This window comes from Haliotis asinina, chromosome 3 (assembly GCF_037392515.1).
Source record: "Haliotis asinina isolate JCU_RB_2024 chromosome 3, JCU_Hal_asi_v2, whole genome shotgun sequence".
NCBI classification, from domain to species: Eukaryota; Metazoa; Mollusca; class Gastropoda; order Lepetellida; family Haliotidae; genus Haliotis; species Haliotis asinina.
The window spans coordinates 56,617,406-56,638,261 of NC_090282.1; the positions used below are offsets into that span (position 1 = coordinate 56,617,406).

Below are 20,856 nucleotides of genomic sequence, written 5' to 3' on the forward strand. Positions count from 1 at the left end.
GGATTTATTTGGTGTTTGGTTTTAATTATTAACTTTAATATATTATGGAGAAGCATTGTCATTGACTGTGAGTTGCAGCTCATGCTTGTCATGTAAAGCATGATGTTCAGTAAGTTTCATTCCGGCTGACAACTTCAACAGAGACACACTGAATTGATCTTGAATAAACTGAAGAATTGTTCGAGTATTTAATCCATCTGGCTGGACTCTATAAACAACTCTGCCCTACGGCTAACCCTTGTCATCTATGAGACTAGCCCGTGTACATTATTATTGGTTTTGTATTAATTGGCAGTGAAGATTTACCTAATCATGTAAGCGGAATCATGTACATACAAACAAACAGGCTTTGAGTGAGCAATGTCAATGCTGATAATTATGTGGCTACAAAACCACAAGTAGATGATGGTGTGCCATCCCCTACTACGTCAGTGGAGGTTGGTTGTTGATTATCCACATAACACAGTAATATACTGGGATATTGCTGGAACAGCTTGACAACTGAGGCAGGGTTCTCACCTGAAGGAACGTTAAGTATGATGAATGCTTCTGAGTGTTCACACATTGTGACAGTTGTTACACTATCTGCATCTAAAGTGAAAAGTATTTTGATCAGGTGAAGGTAAACTTTTCACCTCAATAACATTGTGAAACAGTAGAAGTGGCCTAGTTTCTCCCGCCTCAATACACTTATACGTAATTGAAGCTTTGGTCATAATACCATCAATGGATGGCCACCACCAAACAGTGAAATTTTCCGTCCGGTAATATCACAATATCACAATGCTTATACATGCATTTAAGTTGCACACACCGTCGTTGGAACTAATCAAATGTTGAACTCTGTGTTTGTCGCTTCAACTTGACATAGAGTTTTTACTATTCTTCGGAAAAAATAGAAACGTTCGCACCAAAATGATTTTGCCTTTTGCTATCACAGTTTCTTCTTCTTCACCGTCGTCGTCATCATCATTGTCGTCAAAATCAGAAATCGTAAGCACAAAATTGAATTTGAGTTCTGCTTTAAAAAATATATGTCCATGAATACACAGTGCCATATCTAGAAACTGGTAATTTTTAACATGCTGTACTTAGATCTGGGATAACACTTTCTCAGAACCCACACTAAGAGAGTGACGCACCTAACAGCGCACAAGGACAGTCAGTTGGATGTCAGAAATCAGTCAGTCAAGAACATTATCCTTTCCACGATCACACATCGTTGTTGGCTGTGTAACTTATCAAGCATATTTGAGATGAGTATGGTTTGTTGTTTTCCTTTTTGCCCTCTTCAACGCCGTTTTCAATATTCGTGGGCTCTATTTTATTTTGGCTGTTGGCTCTCTCCCTCAACTTTCCATCGATCATCTGACGGTTGCTTCCGATATTATGTTCTACGATGTCTGCTCCTAACAGTTCGTCCTCTGGGGTCAGTCTCAGGCCAACAGTGAGATCAATGATCTTGAGGAACAAGAATGATACTGACACCGACCACGCAATTAGGGTTACTGTTGCCAAAAGCTGTACTCCAAGGAGGTAGAACCCCCCGCCCTGAAAACATAGCAAAAGATGCTCAATCAAAAATCAATGTCTTTTGAAATTTCCCGATATTGTCCAAAACAGAAGTCGTTTAAATGTTAAATGCACATCGGACAGAATCAAAAGCTCGTAATACACATTTTCACTATCAGTATTTCTATCAGAGAATGATTACGAGATTCTTGACTGTGCTGAATATTCCATTACTATTTTAATTCCTGAACTATGAAGGATCTTTTTAATAACACAAGTTCTCATTTAATCATAGCATTTTAAAAAGAATTAGATTTATTAACTGAATTGTAAAATAGATAAATATTTTATTATTGGAAGTTTAAATTCGTAACCGTTCTTGATTTTACATGAGCTTATTCTAAAATATATTATACCAGCAAGTACGACTGTTTTTTGTCAGTAAAATAATATTCTAAGAAATTCTTAGCTAATGAGAGAGTGAGTTTGTTTTTTAGCAATGTTTGAGCGATATCATGGCAGACGACACTAGAAATGGGATTCACGCATTGTATCCATGTGGGGAATACATCTGGACCTTCTGCGTGAAGAGCGAACTCTTTAACCACTTGGCTACCCCACAGCCAACAAATTAATTAGCGTAAACACAATATGTCTGTGATAAGGAAGAAGACGTAAGAGGTACGGGGGAAAGACGATAAAAAATCAAATGGTACGGAGAAAGTTATAAAAGAGCATTTAGAAAAATATACCTGACCTAAACGATGTAAGTATCCCCCAAATACTTGTTGTCAGTTATCTAAAATTAATATAGAAAATATAGATCTTGACGAAACTGTAAAAATATGACAGAACAAACACGTCATTGAATCCACCAGCAACGGTATAGAAATGCACCCAAATCGGACCTAGTGTTTGAAATGAAGGTTTAGTGGCATGAAGAGAGGGGTGTCGGCGTGCATCAATGCACAAGGTGATCTATTGACCGTCTGAACTTGCTCATGGATTGTGGTTTATTTGAGCATACCAAGAGCGCTTTTCATAATCATTATATGGACTGTTGGCCGTTACCATAACCTACAGCATTTTCCATGTAATAATTTCTGCGAGAGTAAAAGATTAACACTGATGTTATTAGATGTTTCTTTTCCACAATAACTTTTGATTTGCTTTGTCCATACATCTCCTAACATCTGGGTACATGTCAAAGTATGTCATTTTTATGTTGAAATAAACGAATAAACAACAATCAGTTTTTTTAGAATGTATTGCATACGCTTAATACTTACCCAGACTAAGCCGTTCATCTTAGAGAACGACATGGTTATTGTGTCCTCGTGTGCAAAGAATCCAGGTGCAAGTAATCCCCACGCCCCACAGACGCCATGAACCGGAAATGCCGATACTGGGTCGTCAATGTGCAAACGGTGTAAGAGAGCCTCAGATCCACAGGCTAATAAAGCACCGATTGCTCCAATGATGATGGATTCCCATGTGCCCGTCACGGCACAAATGGCTGCAAGAAGAGATTTCATGGGTAAACATGTATGACGAAGGTAAGACAACATTTTTATTGCGACGTTTCGGTGTAGGTACTAAAATCATTATCAATCACGTGATAATATCGGTGTCCGTATCAAGACCGAAACGTTGGTTTCAGTGCAATACAAAATTTGATTATCCATAGAATGTGGTTTTCCTTCATCTTTACAACTTCCAAAATGCCTCTCAAAGAAGTATCGAGTTGTTGTGTTCATGAGTACAAGAACCGAATGAATGAATCTATTGGTGTCACAAGTGAGAATCCCTAATTAGAGAGATTGAGAGAGAGAGAGAGAGAGAGAGAGAGAGAGAGAGAGAGAGAGAGAGCGAGTGAGTTAATGTTTAACGTCACATCGGCAATATTGCAGCCACATCGTGACGATAGCATTCTTGAAAAAAGGAATTTATGTTTATGGTGAAAAACTGGCGACGGACAGTAAAACAACTAGAGTATGACAATAAGAATTATAACTAGCGTGAAAAGTTAAAACTAATATGACTATTCAGACAATAGAATATAAAAATAGATCACCAACAAGTGAAGGTAGATCACCATACTAGAGGCCCTGGTGAGACAGAGAGATGGAGTAAGATTAGTTTTACTCCACAATATTAGCACTATATATTGCTAGAATATTCTAGCAATATCATGGCGGAGACACCAGATATGGGCTTCACACATTGTACCCATGTGGGGATTCGAACCTGGTACGGGTCTTTGGCGCGATGAGCCAACGGTTTAACCATCAACGGCAGGCCTTGGAGGAAATTTATGCTTGCTGAACTGCATTTGTGCATGGATCACTATATATGTCAAACAAAGCCAAGTTTACTTGGTTGATTGTTTCCCATCGTCCCAGAAGACATAAAGTTTTTACCGCAATAACAACTACAGGTTTAAATGTGGTATTTTTATGTGGAGCAAATGTATTTTGCAGACACAAACATCTTCTGTCAGTATTGCAAATTTGAGATTTCTATTATTACAAAATTAAGAAGCTATGTTGAGTGAGTTGCGTTTTACACTACAAAATTCAATATTCAAACTATATGTCGTCGGTCTGTAAATATTCGAGACTGGACCAGCGATCAACAGCATCAGCACCAATCTACGCAAGTGGGGTACGATGGCATGTGTCAACCAAGTCAGCGAGCCTGAGCACCCCATCTCGTTAGTCCCTTTTAGGACACGCACGGGCAACTGAAGATCAGCCAGAAGGCAGTCATGTCCCGGTAAATAGGTGTGTATAATTTATCGCCCTTTAGTTCAGTTGACTGGTGTCCGCTGTATCCAACATGAATTATGTAGGTATAGATCGATAGAAATCCAAGATTGAAATACAAATGACGTAGGTCTAAAACTGCGGGTGATTGTTTTCATTCATCGACAAATGAGAAATTACCAAAGACGGCGTATAGATAAATGTCAAGGGATTACTAACACAATAATGCTGTTGTTGCTAGTATAAATCAATAGAGGGAGATTGTTAATATTAGTCTTACCAATGTGTACAGTTGCAAATTACGTTTAATGACAAGGAATACTACCAAAACGAATACATGAAAACATGTATCGCACAGAACTCGTACATACGCACAATGACACAAACACACATTTAGACACACTTTTACAGATACAATCCTTGCCAAAAAATATCAGTTGAACATAGTTGACTTGTTGATGAACAAACATCGCCCTTACCGACACACCGCGCACAGCCAGTGAATTCTATCAGTTGCCTTCATTAATAGATTCTAAATGCATTTAAGACAAGTTAAACTTCACAGATGTACGTGAGTCATATCGCCTCACCGCATCCATACACGTACATGCATATACGTTACGCACAAGACGTTCTTCACAAAACGATATCATGCCTGTTTTATATTTTATTCATTTTCCTTGGCAACAGCACTAGTGCTTCTCTGCTGCCTTTGAAAGCATCGCTACGCCAATACAAAGGTTCCTGCTAATCTCCATCAACGTAATGGCCATTACCAATCAAGACTGAAATTATCCTTTAAACGTTGCCATGTCAATTAAAAGACATTGTAAGGAGTTAAATGTGCTGGTCTGTAAATGTTGAACTTCCACGAGGTCATTAGAAGTTTTAAAAAACCTTGTGGTTAAGTACACGCACATCTTGTGGAGCGTCCATATAATATACTCATAGAAACATATTAGAAAATACGAGAAAGTTCAGGAGTTCCGTCATACAGTAATACAGGCGAATTCCTTCAGTTTCCGTATTTCTTGATTGCCGTCCATAAACAGCACTGATTTTCAAACATCATAGCGATTTAATGCACTTTGTTTAGTGTCAGTTATGATGGCGTCATGTGGAAGACTGTTACGGTAGCCTCAGTGTGGAAGTTTAGAGAAAAAAACATGAAAACTGTATGGGGCAAATATTGTTTGTTGTAACGCCACATATTCAGCAGTATTACAGTTTTATAATGGCGATCTGTAAATAATCCAGTCTTGACCAGGCAATCCAGCGAATGAACATCATGAGTATCGGACTCTCCTAGGATACAATTACATACATCAACCAATTCAGCGATCCCATTAGTCGCCTCTTGCGACAAGCATGGACTGCTGAAGACCAGTTCTAACATGGATACTAGAGAATGGATGTGGAAATTATGCATTGAACGCAAAGATTTTATGTTAGAAGAGAAACAGCTCGTTCATCGAGCAATGACGTCTTCGAGTATAAGTGTGATCCACTTTTGTTGATTAAGGTATTAAGTGAAAGTTCATGAAACGACTGAAGTATATTGATTGTTGTTACATAAAATAACAATGGCCTTCCTTGTTAGTAATTTCAAGAAATGACTGAATTTACAAACTGCCTGTAACATGTATATATTATATATTTACAAACTGCCTGTAACATGTATACATTATATAATATATAAGCATATGTAACATTTCGTTTCTCTTGGAAAGAGAGCAACCACTCGTCATCTGTCAAATCATAACACATGTAATTGCAACTCACCCGTTATTGACACTAAGGCGCCCAGTACACCATTCACAATGTAGCCAATTTCAAAAACTCTCTTTTTGACGATGAAACTGAAAATAGTTATTGTGATAATTTGCTTGTGAATCAATGATTTGGACAAAAGTCTTAGGAATATTATATGGCTTTTAACAATATATCAGTGGAAAATCAGTATTTTCTCAAGATTAGACCTGTTGTAAACATTATGGCAGGATATCGTTTATGCTTGTATAGACAACCGATAAACGTGGACTGGTTAACTACATCGGCGATTCGTGAAAAGCTTTCTGTTGCCGTGGAACTATCGATTCACCTTTAAGACATTATTTAGCGAGGTTATACTTTACACAGTATTATGTCTGGATAAAGACTTACCAGGAGGCATGAATAACATTGTCATGTTGTGACACAATCTATAACAAAAGATCGACTCAAGTGGTATAAACAGCTCTAAGACACAGTTAAAAAATAACAAAAGGCTATGTTACCTGGCGATGAATGCCATTATTCCTCCACCTGATGCTGACATTAACGTAGTGGCTGCACTCCTGTAGAAATGATTAAATTAGTGAAATATTCGCCACTTAGTTATACTAGACTTGGGACTAGTGCTTAAAGCGTCCGTTCGTCACGCCGAAGAGCCGGGTTCAATTCCCCACGTGGGTACAACGTGTACAATTTCTGGTGTAGGCGACATGATATTGGTGGACCATTGTTAACAGCTTCGCAAACCTACACTCACTCACTCACTCACTCACTCACTCACTCACTCACTCACTCAAGATTACTTGAACTGTAATTTGCTACTTGCAAATCGGCCATATTCATAGAGCCTGAAGTATAAGGGCGATTGTATACGATTAAGCATTCTGAGCAAATTACAACAACTTCGTATAAGTGTTATTAGAAGGTTTCTGTAAAAAGTTAGATCTTGAAACTTTTAAATACCCGGTTATTTAAACCAAACAATTGCTACGATATATTTACAAACATACAAGTGCCTCAAAATCGAATTTTAAGGAGTATTCAGTGATGGAATGCTGCTGAGAGACTATCAACTTGGCACCAAGCACAAAACAAGCTATTCATAACAAACCAGGAAGTAGTATACACGCTTCTGTGAACTTGCTTATTACCTGGCAGCTATCTTCCATTTCCCATCACTTATGCCATATGTACTCCCACAGTTAAAGGCAAGCCATCCCCACCTGAAAATAATTATAAATTATACATAGATACATTATGAAAGTAGACGGATGTTCCTGACCAAAGTTTGCTTGGATGTACATAACAATATCGTTTCAGCCACATGACTGCAAAATAGCACACAGCCAGCCATTCAGCTATATCGCGGGTATACAATTATCAGATCGATCTGTAAGTAATAGTTTCAACAAAGCAAAACAAAGACAGAATAGGACCTCGGAGAGCTATAAACATATTCACTGAATCCTTATATAAAAAGACACCGACACCCCTCCCCACCCCCCCACCCCCCGATTACGACTAGCAAAGGGCACAGAAATCTTTCACGGATTGCACACAGGTAATTATATTTCCGAATTAATTAAAATACTTTTTTTTCTGTACACAAGAAGATGTGCACAATGTTTATCCCGCATAGAACATTCCCTATCACGACGGTCCCAAACTATTTCGAGAAATATTCTATTGTTAATTTCAAGTAGTACTTGACAATGTATACTAACCATAACATAAATGTTCCTAGCAAAGCATTTGTTGGGTTCCCCATTCGATGGTTGTCTCTGCTAGTAAACCTGTCCACCCTGGGTTTAATCATAACAGCCGCCACTAAGGCCGTGGTGCCACCCACTAAGTGGACAGGCCCGTCCCCGGCGACATCGATGACGTTCAGGTTCTTGAGAAACCCTGTTTCCGCCCACATCCAGTGAGCAGGGAAGCAATACACAAAGGTGTTGAAAAAGGAGAATATAATGTACGCTGTAAATTTGGTCCTTTCCGCCAAAGCCCCTGAAACAGTGAGTAAATGAACTGAGTTTAAATCCTTTTTGGACATTATTTAAATATTTCACGGTGTATTAGGAAAGCGAGAAGTGCTGACGTTTACCACTGATGGAACAGCAAGAGCAAGTGCTGACAAAGTTTGAAAACCAATCAGGATGAACCTTGATTTACAGTCATAGTTTTTAGAATGTCCAACGGACTCAACTCAAGTCACCTGTCAGAACCTGCATGAAATGGTGCTGGTAATACTGAGTGTGTCCTTTCAAACATTCCCAAGGTGCTTAGTATATGCCGTCATAAGATCATTTTTACTGACTTCATTTCGTCAAAGTTCTGAGCATGGTTTCAGGAACTGTTTGGAGAATGGCGTGGGAATAATACCACGTTACCTGCCAATTTGCATTGTATTCTTCCACGTATGCCCCTATTCACTGAAAAGCATATCCACCCCTCAAAGCACAATTTCTATCCTTCTTTCTTAATTCACGAGAAAACACTTTATCACTTGCCTGAAACAATTGTCGTAGCCGTTGTAGCAAATGACGCTTGGAAAACGAACCGTGAGTACTCCTCGCCCATTACAGAGTCATCTATCAAAATATAAATAACATTAATGTGACAACAATGATGTTGATGCTGCAGCCTATAACGATAATAACAAAGACGCCTTGCTAGTGTCAGAAGTGAAGGATGATGAGCGTCATGGAAAATGATAAAACGTGTTGTGGCATAGTTTGTTTTATAATTTTACGATGTTTTTGTGCAGCTTAGGGACATGTGGAGAATAACTGCCAAAATAGGCATTCTCATAAACAGTATGTATGTACCCCTAATCAACATAGAAATCCATTGAGGGCAACAAACAAATCAAATGATACAGGAGCCTAAGAGACTGCATTGTAAAGATGCGGATAAATTTCATGTTGTAGTACCTGGATTCAAAAAGAAACGTCCAATACCACAAAAAGCATTCGTTCCCGTGTCTGTTCCAAAACTAAACCCATAGCCAAACATCCAGTAGGATATCCCTCCGAAAATAACGTCAGCGACGTTTTTGGCCATGACGTTGACTTCATTTTTACATCCTGCGAATCCACTCTCCAAGAGCCCGAATCCTGAAGCAAAATATAGAGGTTAAGAAGTTGTGCTTTTGTGGATTTCAGGTAACAGCGGTATTATTGAAGGGTGTTATCTACCACTGTAATTAATTCTAGGGGGTAGGGGGGTGGGGGGTGTCTGGGGTTTGCATGCATATCGTATAGTTATTCTTAAAGAAATTAAAAACTCGGCACTTGTTAAATTGAATCCCACTATAGAAATGCTGTGTGCATCATTGTGATCATCGCTATTATTATTACAGATGTACATCATGCAGCTATCATCCAAGCAAAAACACACATGATAAACAGCATGTTGAGGTATACCTTTATTCGAAAACTCATACATCGGTTTCCTTTATCCCTAACGCTATCGCCACAGAACTGTTGGAACAGAAGTAAAAATCGTGAGGGCGACGGTGACGGGAACAGTACGTCTAGTCTTGGACAGGAGAATCCGTTGGAACCTTCTATCCTTAAGGCGTTGGCTTCGACCAAACCATTGCGCTGCTCCCTCCAAATCAGCGAACTTCATGGAATAAAACACTGTGTATGATGTCTGCTGATGTGTGCATATCCATGGTAGACTCTGAAGACGATGAACCCATGGTATAGCTCAGATACATACAGTGCGCAGTCTATTCCTGCTACTCCCCCTACCTGTGAACCACTGTCTACTTGTGGAGGTTGCAATCAACATATTTGTTGTGGAGGTGCAGATGACGTAACCTGTTTTGTACGTCATCTTATTGTGACCTCACGCAGGGTGCACCAAGTTTTGGTTAATCCACAACCGGGCCAGTCTTCTGCACACGGGCCCTCATATTGTATAGTATCTTTTAACTACACGCCAGGGCTCGTGCAAAGGATTGTCAAATTAATTTATTTCTCGAAACACCACAGCCGGAGGTACATGGGAATACAATATTAGAATATCCGTATAAGGTAACCTGCCAAGATGGCCCAAGTTTAACCTGACGTTAATGTACCTTCGTGTGCTTAAATATTACAATAATCTAAGATTACGCATTTGTTCAGATAAAAACAGTTTGCTGAGTTTTCATATTAAAGGTAAATGAATTCAAATAAAAAGTTAAATATGGGAGTTACATTATCACACAGACGATATTCTGAACGAGCATTCGGCGAACGAGCTACTTCTACAGGTGACTACCCCTTCTAACATTAAACATTTCCATGACAAACTATTTTGTGATTGACTGCATACTCTCGCCTTGATAATAAACTTGCAATTTTCATAGTTTGCTTGCTTTCTCATGTACGTACGATCGCCATGGAGATCACGTGAATCGTTGCATGTGAGTTTTTGTGTTACACTCTTTATGTCCATATTTTTGCACGTCAGTCGCCAACGTTAAGGACACACAGGTAGATAATTTTGTCATGGCTTTTGGCAGGACTGGAAATGCATTGGTCTTTGGTTATTTTTGTATCCCAGATGGCGTGTCGTACATATGTAGATGCTTAACTCATAACGTGTCAATTAAATTGTGGATGACTGTCTCGGATGAACCATGATGATTCATAACACAATATAGATGTTACTGTATTCATAGGTAGCAGGAAGAAACCATAGCAAGCGAGTCGTTTGAGGTACCTGCTCAAATTGTCATGATATTTGTGAAGTCACAAAATGTAATTAATGTGCAAAACTGCACATAAACCTTTAGGTTTTATTTTATACATAAGAAAGATATTTAATGGTTCCATAGCAGCCAGGACGATAACGTACGTATAACACAATACACCCACAACCAACCCCCATCACGCTCACAACACAATCGTAGTACACCCACAAAACACCATGAACACACCTACAACGGGCTCACAACAGACTCACAACATACCCTCAAGACACAACACGCTGCCAACACAAGCGTAGCACACCCACCCTCAACACACTCACCGTACACCCACATTAGATCCACACAATACCATCAACACACCCACAACACACAACACGCTCTCAACACGCCCATAATGCACCCACAACAGGCTCACAACACACGCACAATACACCCAGAACAGGCTCACAACACATTCACAACACACCCACAATACACACCCAACAGGCTCACAACACATTCACAACACGCCCACAATACACAAACAACAGGCTTACAACACAATCATAACATGCTCACAACACACTCACAATAGGCCAACAACATTCAACACAAAACAGGTACTAGCATAAAAACAATATGCATTTGCTTCACATTTGATCTCTTGGTTTTGTCTAAACTGTACACAACATAAACTTATCACTATAAGCATATAATCAGTCTTCGATGTCCGATATACCTGCTGTTGTGTTGCAGGTTGAGACAAGGGAGTCTCGGGAGTCTAACACATACAAACCATACATTATTTAACAGCAGTTTCTAAATAAATAACATTTACTCTTGAGTTTCAGTATAGTGCTATTTTGGAACGGGTTGTTATGAACATGTCCTCGAGGAATTACAGACATTCTTCATTATGTATGCGCGCTGTCTCCACATGTTGAACAGGTGAGGTGGATCAAGTACATTGCATAAAGACATGAAACAGCGATCACAGGAAGGATTAAGAACAATTCTAAACGGAAGCTAATCCTTTCAGTTACTTTACAGTTTGACTATGTGGATGGACAGTGATATGTCTGCGATGATTAACCGGAACGATACCCAATGTATAACCCTTCAAATTATGTGCTTTAGAACCGAACGTTTCGCAGTGAGTGCTTAAGTTTTGTTTTACGCCGCCCTCGGCAATATTCGAACTATATGACACCGGTGTTTAAATACAAGACAGTCCCTTGATCATCAGCATAAGCATAGATCTAAGCATTTGGGACAAGTGTGTTTATGAGGATGTGATTTTGTTAATTATAATGTCATATTAATTACCTTTTAGGTGTAATGTGTCACAAACCATTTGAGTCTAAGATTGGATTTGAAATCGCATCTTGAACTTCGATTTATCCACGCAGCTGGTATATGTTGACATGTGTCAAACAAGTGAGCGCGTCTGACCACCCTCGAAATTTTGAAATAGAATAAAGAGGATACTCTTATAGTGTGTGAGTGAGTTTAGTTTTACATCACACTCAGCAATATTCCATCTACATGGCGGCAGTCTATAAATAATGGGATCTGGACAGGGCAATCCACGGATCAACAGCATGAACATCAATTTACGTAACTGGAATAAGATAACATGTATCAATCCGGTTACCGAGCCTGACCATCCGAACTCGTTAATCCCCCGTTACACCTTCACGGGTCGGATACTGTTATATATATCCGTACCTTGAAGACATTGTTTAGAATAGACATTATATCATTCATATATTTAGTGTCTGAATCATTTGGTTCAGAAGTCTTTGTGTATTTTTTTACGAAGTCACTTTCCGGTAAGATAAATTAAATACTAGACAAATTAATTAATGTAAATCCATTCGTTTCATGTTCCTTTTTCACTAAAATATGTTTCATGACAAAACCAGTACTAGTCGTAACAATGCCTGTCTTGTTTCATCTCAAAGTGAATCTAACGCTGCTTTGAAGAATCTACACAATATCGCAGCAGTGAGAAATGAGCCTACCTGACTGCATGGTAAATATTATGAAGGAGCTTGTAAGAATCCATGTAGCATCATCCCACGTTGGTGTATTTCGGAAGTCTGCAGCCTTTGTTTGACTTTGGACAGTGGTCATCGACGATGCATTAGCAGGAAAGGTTGACACAGTCGTAAGTCCCAGGGAACTTGCATTTGTCGCCATGTTGAGCCAGTTGCGATTTGCAGTTGAAATTTGGAGTTGTGATTTAAGTATACTTTGTGGGTGACCACAAGATCATATATGTATATATTTATACATTTTAACAAGAGCGTCTGCACATCTGTCTAGCACGATAACACATGAACACGTTGACCAAGCTGTAAACGGTTTCCAAATGACATTGAAAAAAACCCCACGTTATAGGTGTTGGGTGTATTGATCCGTTCTCAGCTTATAGATGACGGAGATATTTAGTCCAAACATGGGAGAGCCTGAGATTTCAACAGACATAATCACTTGTGTCTAATACACCTGTCCAAATTAAAGGTAATCCCAAAGAAAACGACAGCGACAGGATACAAAATATCACATGAAATCTGAGATCACTGCTGTAAAGAGATGTGTCCACCCCGTACTAATGTAGCCAACAGTTGGGTTAACTTACACGGACCTCCGCTTCCAAACCGACTAACTAAGCTGAATGGAACAAATATAGCTTACCTGTGTGGCTGACAACATCAGAATAAATCGATCGCCCATTGGTGATCAGCGTGAGCTACTCACTAGATACTGTTCGGAGCCATGCCATGCCATCTCAACTGATCACTGGAAAATTACATCCGACGATCGCTGTTGGTGTAGATCATTTAGCTTACCGGAGAGCATGTGTTTGACTAACGCATTAATGCTTTTTGGTATATTTTTAAACTTTAAATTGATACAAGTTAGGATGTTTGTCGGATGAGTCAATAGGCATGTATGCTTATTATAACATCACTGTCTATTATTACTTGTGTGTATGTTATGATATTCTTACAAATTCCTTTTAATATACCGAAGCTCAGTAAGCTATCCACATAGACATTTTCAGATATACTATTAAAAAGAAGAGGATATTGGATTTACAAGACTGATAAAATGCAAATGATGAAACTAAGGAGGAAACAGATGTTGGGGAGAAATTGAGGGAAAATGTGACAATTTATTCCATTCCTTACTTAAATGTTTTATCGGTATGCATATATATTCTTTTTTCTCTAGCAGTGGGTAGTGGTATGCTCCCAAAATGCAAATCCCAATCTCCTGCTTCTTTTGAATGGTGTATTTCCTGGAGCCGGTGATTATACATGAGATCAAAAGGAAACTCTGAAGATGTTACTAAAATTTGAAATATGTTGTGGCTTGCTCAGCATAGACATGGAACACAATGACTGTTTCAAAATGCTACCAAATATCGATACTGGACAATAGGTCCCCAACTTCGGCTACAATTGTGTTTATAAATAATAGAACCTCCTCACTTGTACAGAATACACATTTGATATAATTCGAAACTGGCATATTGTTTCAAATTCTCATAAATAAAAGCACTGTAGTGTGATTGCTATTCTTACAATGAATGACAGGAGAATGCTTTGCGGTGTCATCCATGGTGGCCTCAGTCAGAACAAGTCACTAGTTGAAACAGACAACCGTAATTTGTTCTGGAAGTACCGGACAACCATGTCTTACTTTTTATTTTGGCACGGTCGTGGGAGTTCAATAAATCCTTGAGAACCACTTCTCTTTGTATACAATTCTGTGAAATATTTTCCCAATTTAGTGATTTATTTGATAACATTTATTGTTCGTGTTTGAACCAGGTGTCTGCAGCTTCCAAAACTGTTGGCGACTAACCCCGCTTAGTGCGTCCCACTTAGTTCAGGAACATGTTCAACCAAGCTCTAAGAAATAGTGCTGAAACGGCGAATCAACCTGTTCTAACCACGCTACTGAAGATCTGGCTTTACATGCGTTTGATTTCCATGCCTCTTACAAAAGGTCATATTGCCAACAAAGGTCAGTGGTGAAGCGTCTAAAGTGGGGAAACGTTTGTTGGTCACGTTTTCAGATGACTCACTTGGTTGTTACTCCCACTGGCGTCTTACAAACATACGGACATGTCGTGTTCCTTTCGAGGACGGCTATGCCCATGCTTATATTCCAAGGAATGATACGGAGACGTGTGCCTCAACAACACGGGTCGTGGAGCATACTGACCAGTCGCTTAATGAGGAGTAGGTTCGGTTCCCTCAACTACCATTTTGGGACACCCATAAGCTGAATATTTCTCATCGAGGAATGTTTAACAAGGGTAATTCTGAACTAGAAACGTCACCTTTCCCAATACATATCCCGTCTTACCATTGTGGCGTTCAAGATAGCTGTAATACAATGCAATTTATTGCCATACTTCATTCCTGTTTGTTTTGTGTGCAACATGACGCACTATGTGCTACAAACTAATATCCCTTACCAAGTATGAAGACGTAAGTCAATTCTGCGTACCCTCTAACTACACAGCTCAGTATGCGTTTGACGTTTTTGTTCCACATATTGACTCCCCATGTCCCTAGTATGGTGATCTACCTTCAGCTGTTAGCAATCTATAGCTCATTTTTATATTGTACTGTCCTCTCTATATAAACTGTTTTAGGTCTAATTACTAGTTTTACATTCTTTTCTGTGATATTCTAGTTGTTTCACTCACTCCACATACCGATTATACAAATTGAATATTTAACATACTATACGGCTTTTTGCTGCTGTAATCCGAAAGTATTACACTGAATTACTTTTATGGTAATGTCGGGTTTTCTGGTTGGCCACTTGATTGTCTGGTTTGTTTTACAGGCCGATGTCACATGACGAGAGTACTGCTGTAGCTGTGCTAGGAAACAAATATGCAGCTATATTTTAGGGACGTTTAGCATGCTGGTCAATTTTTACCAATATTTTGTCTTCTGGATAATGGAGACTAGTAACTGTACCGTTGCCGGTCGCCATTATTGTTTTTGTCCCCTGATAGTACTACACGTATGTTTGTCTGCTGACAGTAAATAGTTTGATATCGTCACTGTTTTTTTTTGTCCAGCATGACGCAGTCAATTCTCTTAAGTTGGCGTTCTATTTACTTGAACTAGCTGGATGTTTCTGCTGGATGACTGAAGTCCGCTAGTTTCTTTATTGTCCAAGAAGCATCAAATTAGTATTAAAGGTACCAGTATCATAGTACCAACCAATTTGCAGAGAGTACAGTGTTATGAGGCGTGTATCATTCAGGAACCTAGCTTTGCTAGATATTTCCATATAGAAACCTGGGAAATCGCTGTTGTTTCCACTGTATCTCACGGAACATTGTTCTTTCTATACCGTGCGGACTGGCATATTACGCTAATTGTTTTCTCTGTTCGCAAAGCGGCCCATGGCAACGTAGTGCCATGTCAACGTGATGTCGTCAATAATTGAAGGTGACGCCAACTAATGTTCTCCGCCAGGTAGATTTCACAGTCGGTTTCGTGTAACGTTTAACAACAGGTTCACTGTGTTGAGGTCTCCGCTGATTGAGAAGGCCGCCTCGATTTATTAAAGATTTGAGGATACTGTGCAGAGAAATCCTTGCAACTAGCTGTAACATAGCATCAGAAATTAAACACGTTGATTTGATGCCATTTCAAGGAAAATGCAATAGAAAATTAAACTAAAATTTTAATTTGGTTGTAGCTGAGTTAATTCATCAAATACATGAGGATTCACAAGTGTAGTCAGCCTGTTCTGCGTCACAAACTGTCGAATATTATGGCAAATCTTTATCCCTCATTCGGTAATGTGAATGATTTGATTCTTTTCTAGTGCAGAATGTTGCGTTCTTGAATTCTTATCGATCATACTAGAAACACACACTACACGTCTTGTTTTTTGTTCAACGTATCCATACAAATACGCCTGTTGCGAAATACCCTATTACAATAGCATTAATGAGTGTCTTGGCTCAGTAATTTCAAAGGAAATATTTATATAAAATGTTTGACACCTTTATGTTCAATACACCTTTCTGTAAAACTCCGATTAAATGAATCAGTGTTTTTACAGAAAACACTTTCGACGTCCACATTCATTTCTTCTGAGATCTTTTTCTCGAGTTCACGAGTGCTCTTTAGGCACAAGTCATCGCATACAACGCAAAGATTAAATCAAACTGTTGTATGAAGTATACGTTCGCTAAACTGACACATGTGCCAACCATGAGGCTTCGTATGAGTGACACTGAAGCACAACGTTAGGCCATTGACGTAACTGCATAACGTGATTGCTTGACACAAGGTATTCTTAATAACGAATTGTTTTCCTAAAGAATTGAGATTTAGTATTATTATAATATGACGACATGCGGACGATAAGCTAAACTGACTGGCTGGTGATTATTGATAATGAATCGATCTAGATTGATTTTTGACGAATATTCTGGCAAAATGACTATTCCGATTCCAAGCTTTGTGGCTATCATAAATATTTTCTCTTATTTCAATTTGTTATACACAAACTAACATTTAATGTTTCTGAATATGCCCACGTTGTTATTATGTCTGAATGTTGAATTTCAAATAATGTGTAGACGTGAATGAAGCTGTTTTGTGGTAAGTTTTGTTGTCATGGTCATGGTAGTCACGACATGTCCATCAGTCCATTATTGTAGTTGTATTCTTAAGCTCGAAAACCAGACATATAATTGAAAACGTCAAACGATAGATCCAGTAATGCTTTCACTACGGCTTAAGAATTCTGTAACTATCCATGAACAAAGGTCCTTTCAATCCAGCATTGTGCTCCATCCAATCGATACCTGGCCATCGTTTGAAGCTTGTCGGTAAGCTAGTAAGAAAGCAACACTAACTGGCGTTCATATTGTTGACGATACCGAGATGCATGCTGAATCACTTTCGCTCCGATGGAGAGATGTAAAATATCGACAGTGGGAAACACCATTACCCATATTAGTAGGGATGTGTTTTGGAAATTGGGATTGATTGGAGGAAATAGAAGCCTTTGTATTAACAAATTGCAAGAAAAATACATTTCTCTGTGACAACAACAATTCTGTAGGGAACTAATTAATCCGACCGACGTTTCTTGCTCTGAATGGTGATGAGGACAATCAATGCTTTCATGTTTGCATATTTTTCATTATACTTTGATTTTATGTAATAAACCCAAATAACCCATAGGAGAAATGGCCAAAGAACAATGAGTACATATTCTTTTATTTATGATGTCCCGCAAAGGAGATTCTGATTACCTTTGCATTTGAGTATATCTGTGCCCTTGGATTCTACATTTGTTTAGGATGTTCACAAATGTATTGAAACTGCCATTACTCGCATGTTCATGCATGCTAGTATTAAACAATGCATTTTTGTCAAACAATTTGCCTTTTGATTCTACATTTGTTTAAGATCTTTGCAAAATTATTGGCAATGTGTTATTCTTAAAATAATATTGTGGAGCAATGGTTTTGGATTCTTCAGTAGTTACGATGTTGGCAATTTTACAGGCACTGTCAGATTTGCATGTTCATGTATGTTATAACTAAATAGTTTGTATAAAGTCCAGTTATTGCCTCTGCGTGTACAGAGTAAGGCTTACCACAATCCTACGATCCTTGGGTCGATAACCGGATTCGCTCATAGCACGATTCTTCCTTTGATCTCCATTAAATCGGCCTTCAGTATAGAGCTCAGGAACAGTTGTAAGTTATCTCGTCACTTGCCCAAAGAAAGGCAAACAAGACCAACCAACCTGGGTTTGCTCAGTTTAAGCTGATTATATTCATTTCTGTTCCGTTCTAAAAAAACTTAAAATACTGTTTACAGACAAAATATTCAATGTCAGAGTGCACTGTGTGAATTGTTCAGTAACACAGGTGCCCTGCGTCATTGTCTTTTTGAAAGTATTGTCATGAAATATTTTGGTAATCATTTCGCGCTGAAGATGGCAAAGGTTTGCATTCTTCTTGCTGCTTTGAGTTCTCCTTCCTATTGTGTCATGTGCTCCGTCTTACTGTATCATGTTTTCTTTCTGTGAGATGTTCTCTGCCTTACTGAGTCCTGTTCTCAGCCTTATTGTGTCTTATTCCTTGTCTTATTGTCCATTCTTATTGTGGCATGTTCTCCTTTTAAGTGTGTCATGTTTTCCTTCTTACAATGGAAATAGAGAAAGACGGGAATACCAACAATCGAGAGATTTGCGTGAAACCAACACACATAGGTTCCATACGGGACGCTTCTCCGAGAGTTTGGGTTCTTCTGTTACGAAGACTCACTTACACTTTTTTTCTTAAGATATGCTCGACGTAAATGAACTTATAAATAACACCAATACCTAGTCAGAAAAATACATCAATAAAGAGGAGTAATAACGTGTATATTTTGTTCATGGGTGGACAGTTAACACGGGTCGTGATTTCAAGATATTTTTTGTGTTTAGATTATTTTTAGGAATTAAGGTTTGTTAAATGTTGTTAGTTGATTTTAAATCCTTTCAGGATGAAGCACATAATTTCAATTACATTATATATGTTCCCTGTCTCACTGTCTACTGTTCTGACTGTGTCATGTCTTGCTTTGTCTTGTTCTCCCTGTTACAGTGTCATGCTTTGTGTCTGATTGTGTCTTGTTTCCTTGTTACAGTATCATGTCCTCCTTCTTACTTTGTCTTGGTCTTTGTCTTGTTGTTCTCTGCCTTATTGTGTCTTGTTCTCTACGCTACTTTACTTTGTCGTCTGTCTTACTGTGTCATGTTCTCCTTCTTACTGTTTCATGATCTTTTGACGCGCTCTCCTCCTTACTGCCACGTTCCTTGTCTTAATTCGGCAGGTCATACTGTGTCATGTTCTCTGATTGTGTCTTCTACTTCATACTGTGTCATGTCTCGCTATGTCTTGCTCTTCATGTTACTCAGTCATGATCTACGTCTTGTGTCATGTTTTCTCTCTGATTGTGTCTTGTTTTCCTTCTTACTGTGATGTTCGTCTTCTTACTGTATTTTGTCCTTTGTCTTACTGTCTCTTTTTCTCTGTCTTACTGCCTCTTGTTCTGTGTATTACTGGGTTATGTTCTCCTTACTGTATCACGTTCTCATTCTTACTGTGCCTTGGTTTCCTTCTTACCGTGTCCTGTTCTCTGTCTTACCTTGTCCTGTTAGTCTCGTTAGGTAACTGTATGTTGTTTTCTGTCTTACTGTTTGGTTCTCCTTGTTCTCCGTTTTACTCTCACTTGGTCTCCCTCTTACGGTGTCATGTTCTAATTCTTACTTTTTCATGTTCTTTTGGTAATACCTTTTCATGTTCTTCTTACTACCATGGTCTTTGTCTTACTTGTCTCATCACGTATGTCAAAGGGACGAAACTCTTAATAGCGTATCGTAGCAACAAACAGTGAACTACCAAAATGCCAAATACAGGTTTCAGGTATCTGCACTAAGAACCTCAAGTCACCCATTAGTTCTCGCGCTTACGTTCAGTGATTGGAGTTCATCATTTATTCACGATTGATGGAGCTGTTATTGAAGTATGTCTGGAGATATTACACTCACAGGACTTATCAATCAATAAATAATGACAACACAGCAACGTTAATATCAGTGATGTGCACTTGACAGCGACCCGTCTCACTTACATAAACGACTAGTTAAAACACAAAAGAAATCACTAATGAACATGTTCCACTGGAGATGAGACTTGGAGTCCAAATGTGCGTAAGTGTTTGTGTGTGCGTGTGTGCTAGCGTATGTGCATGCACCATTTTGCTAGCCCGAACTTCAGCTGATTTTATAGCTCCTGGTAACAGGGATACGATTGGTACTGCATTAAGACTCATTAAACGGCTTCAGGGCCTATCATTCGGGGTTTTCGAGGAGAAGTTAAGCATCTTCTGCTAAGGATGGGACAGGACTTCGAACCATTGGCATTCGACTCATTAAGTCATTTGAAAAACTGAGACACAAATAATGGCGAATGCTGCAATGTTACCGTACCATAGGAAAATAGTTATAAAACATAAATGGTTGCTAATGAACACGTAATCAAACAGATCACACATCGCCAGG

General features: G+C 38.8%; 1 protein-coding gene across 1 annotated transcript; it reads right to left on the bottom strand.

The window, feature by feature from the left end:
* Positions 1–3: 3 nt before the first annotated feature.
* LOC137276913 (putative ammonium transporter 3) lies at positions 4–13,398 on the bottom strand. Its single transcript, XM_067808563.1, has 9 exons — positions 12,759–13,398; positions 8,984–9,166; positions 8,561–8,641; positions 7,775–8,057; positions 7,202–7,273; positions 6,554–6,613; positions 6,060–6,136; positions 2,802–3,028; positions 4–1,551 (listed from the first exon to the last, which is right to left on the bottom strand). Exons 1-9 carry the CDS (start codon positions 12,934–12,936, stop codon positions 1,213–1,215), a joined length of 1,500 nt encoding a protein of 499 aa, XP_067664664.1. The 5' UTR covers positions 12,937–13,398; the 3' UTR covers positions 4–1,212.
* Between the last annotated feature and the right edge of the window lie 7,458 nt (positions 13,399–20,856).

What these genes read in the sequence shown, in the direction of transcription:
- LOC137276913 (XM_067808563.1), bottom strand. Translation starts at nt 12,936, where the DNA reads ATGGCGACAAATGCAAGTTCCCTGGGACTTACGACTGTGTCAACCTTT. An exon ending in AATATTTACCATGCAGTCAG is followed by an intron (nt 9,167 to 12,758) that starts GTAGGCTCATTT and finishes ATTTTGCTTCAG; the next exon opens with GATTCGGGCTCTTGGAGAGT. An exon ending in CGCCTTAGTGTCAATAACGG is followed by an intron (nt 3,029 to 6,059) that starts GTGAGTTGCAAT and finishes CTCTTCTTGCAG; the next exon opens with CCATTTGTGCCGTGACGGGC.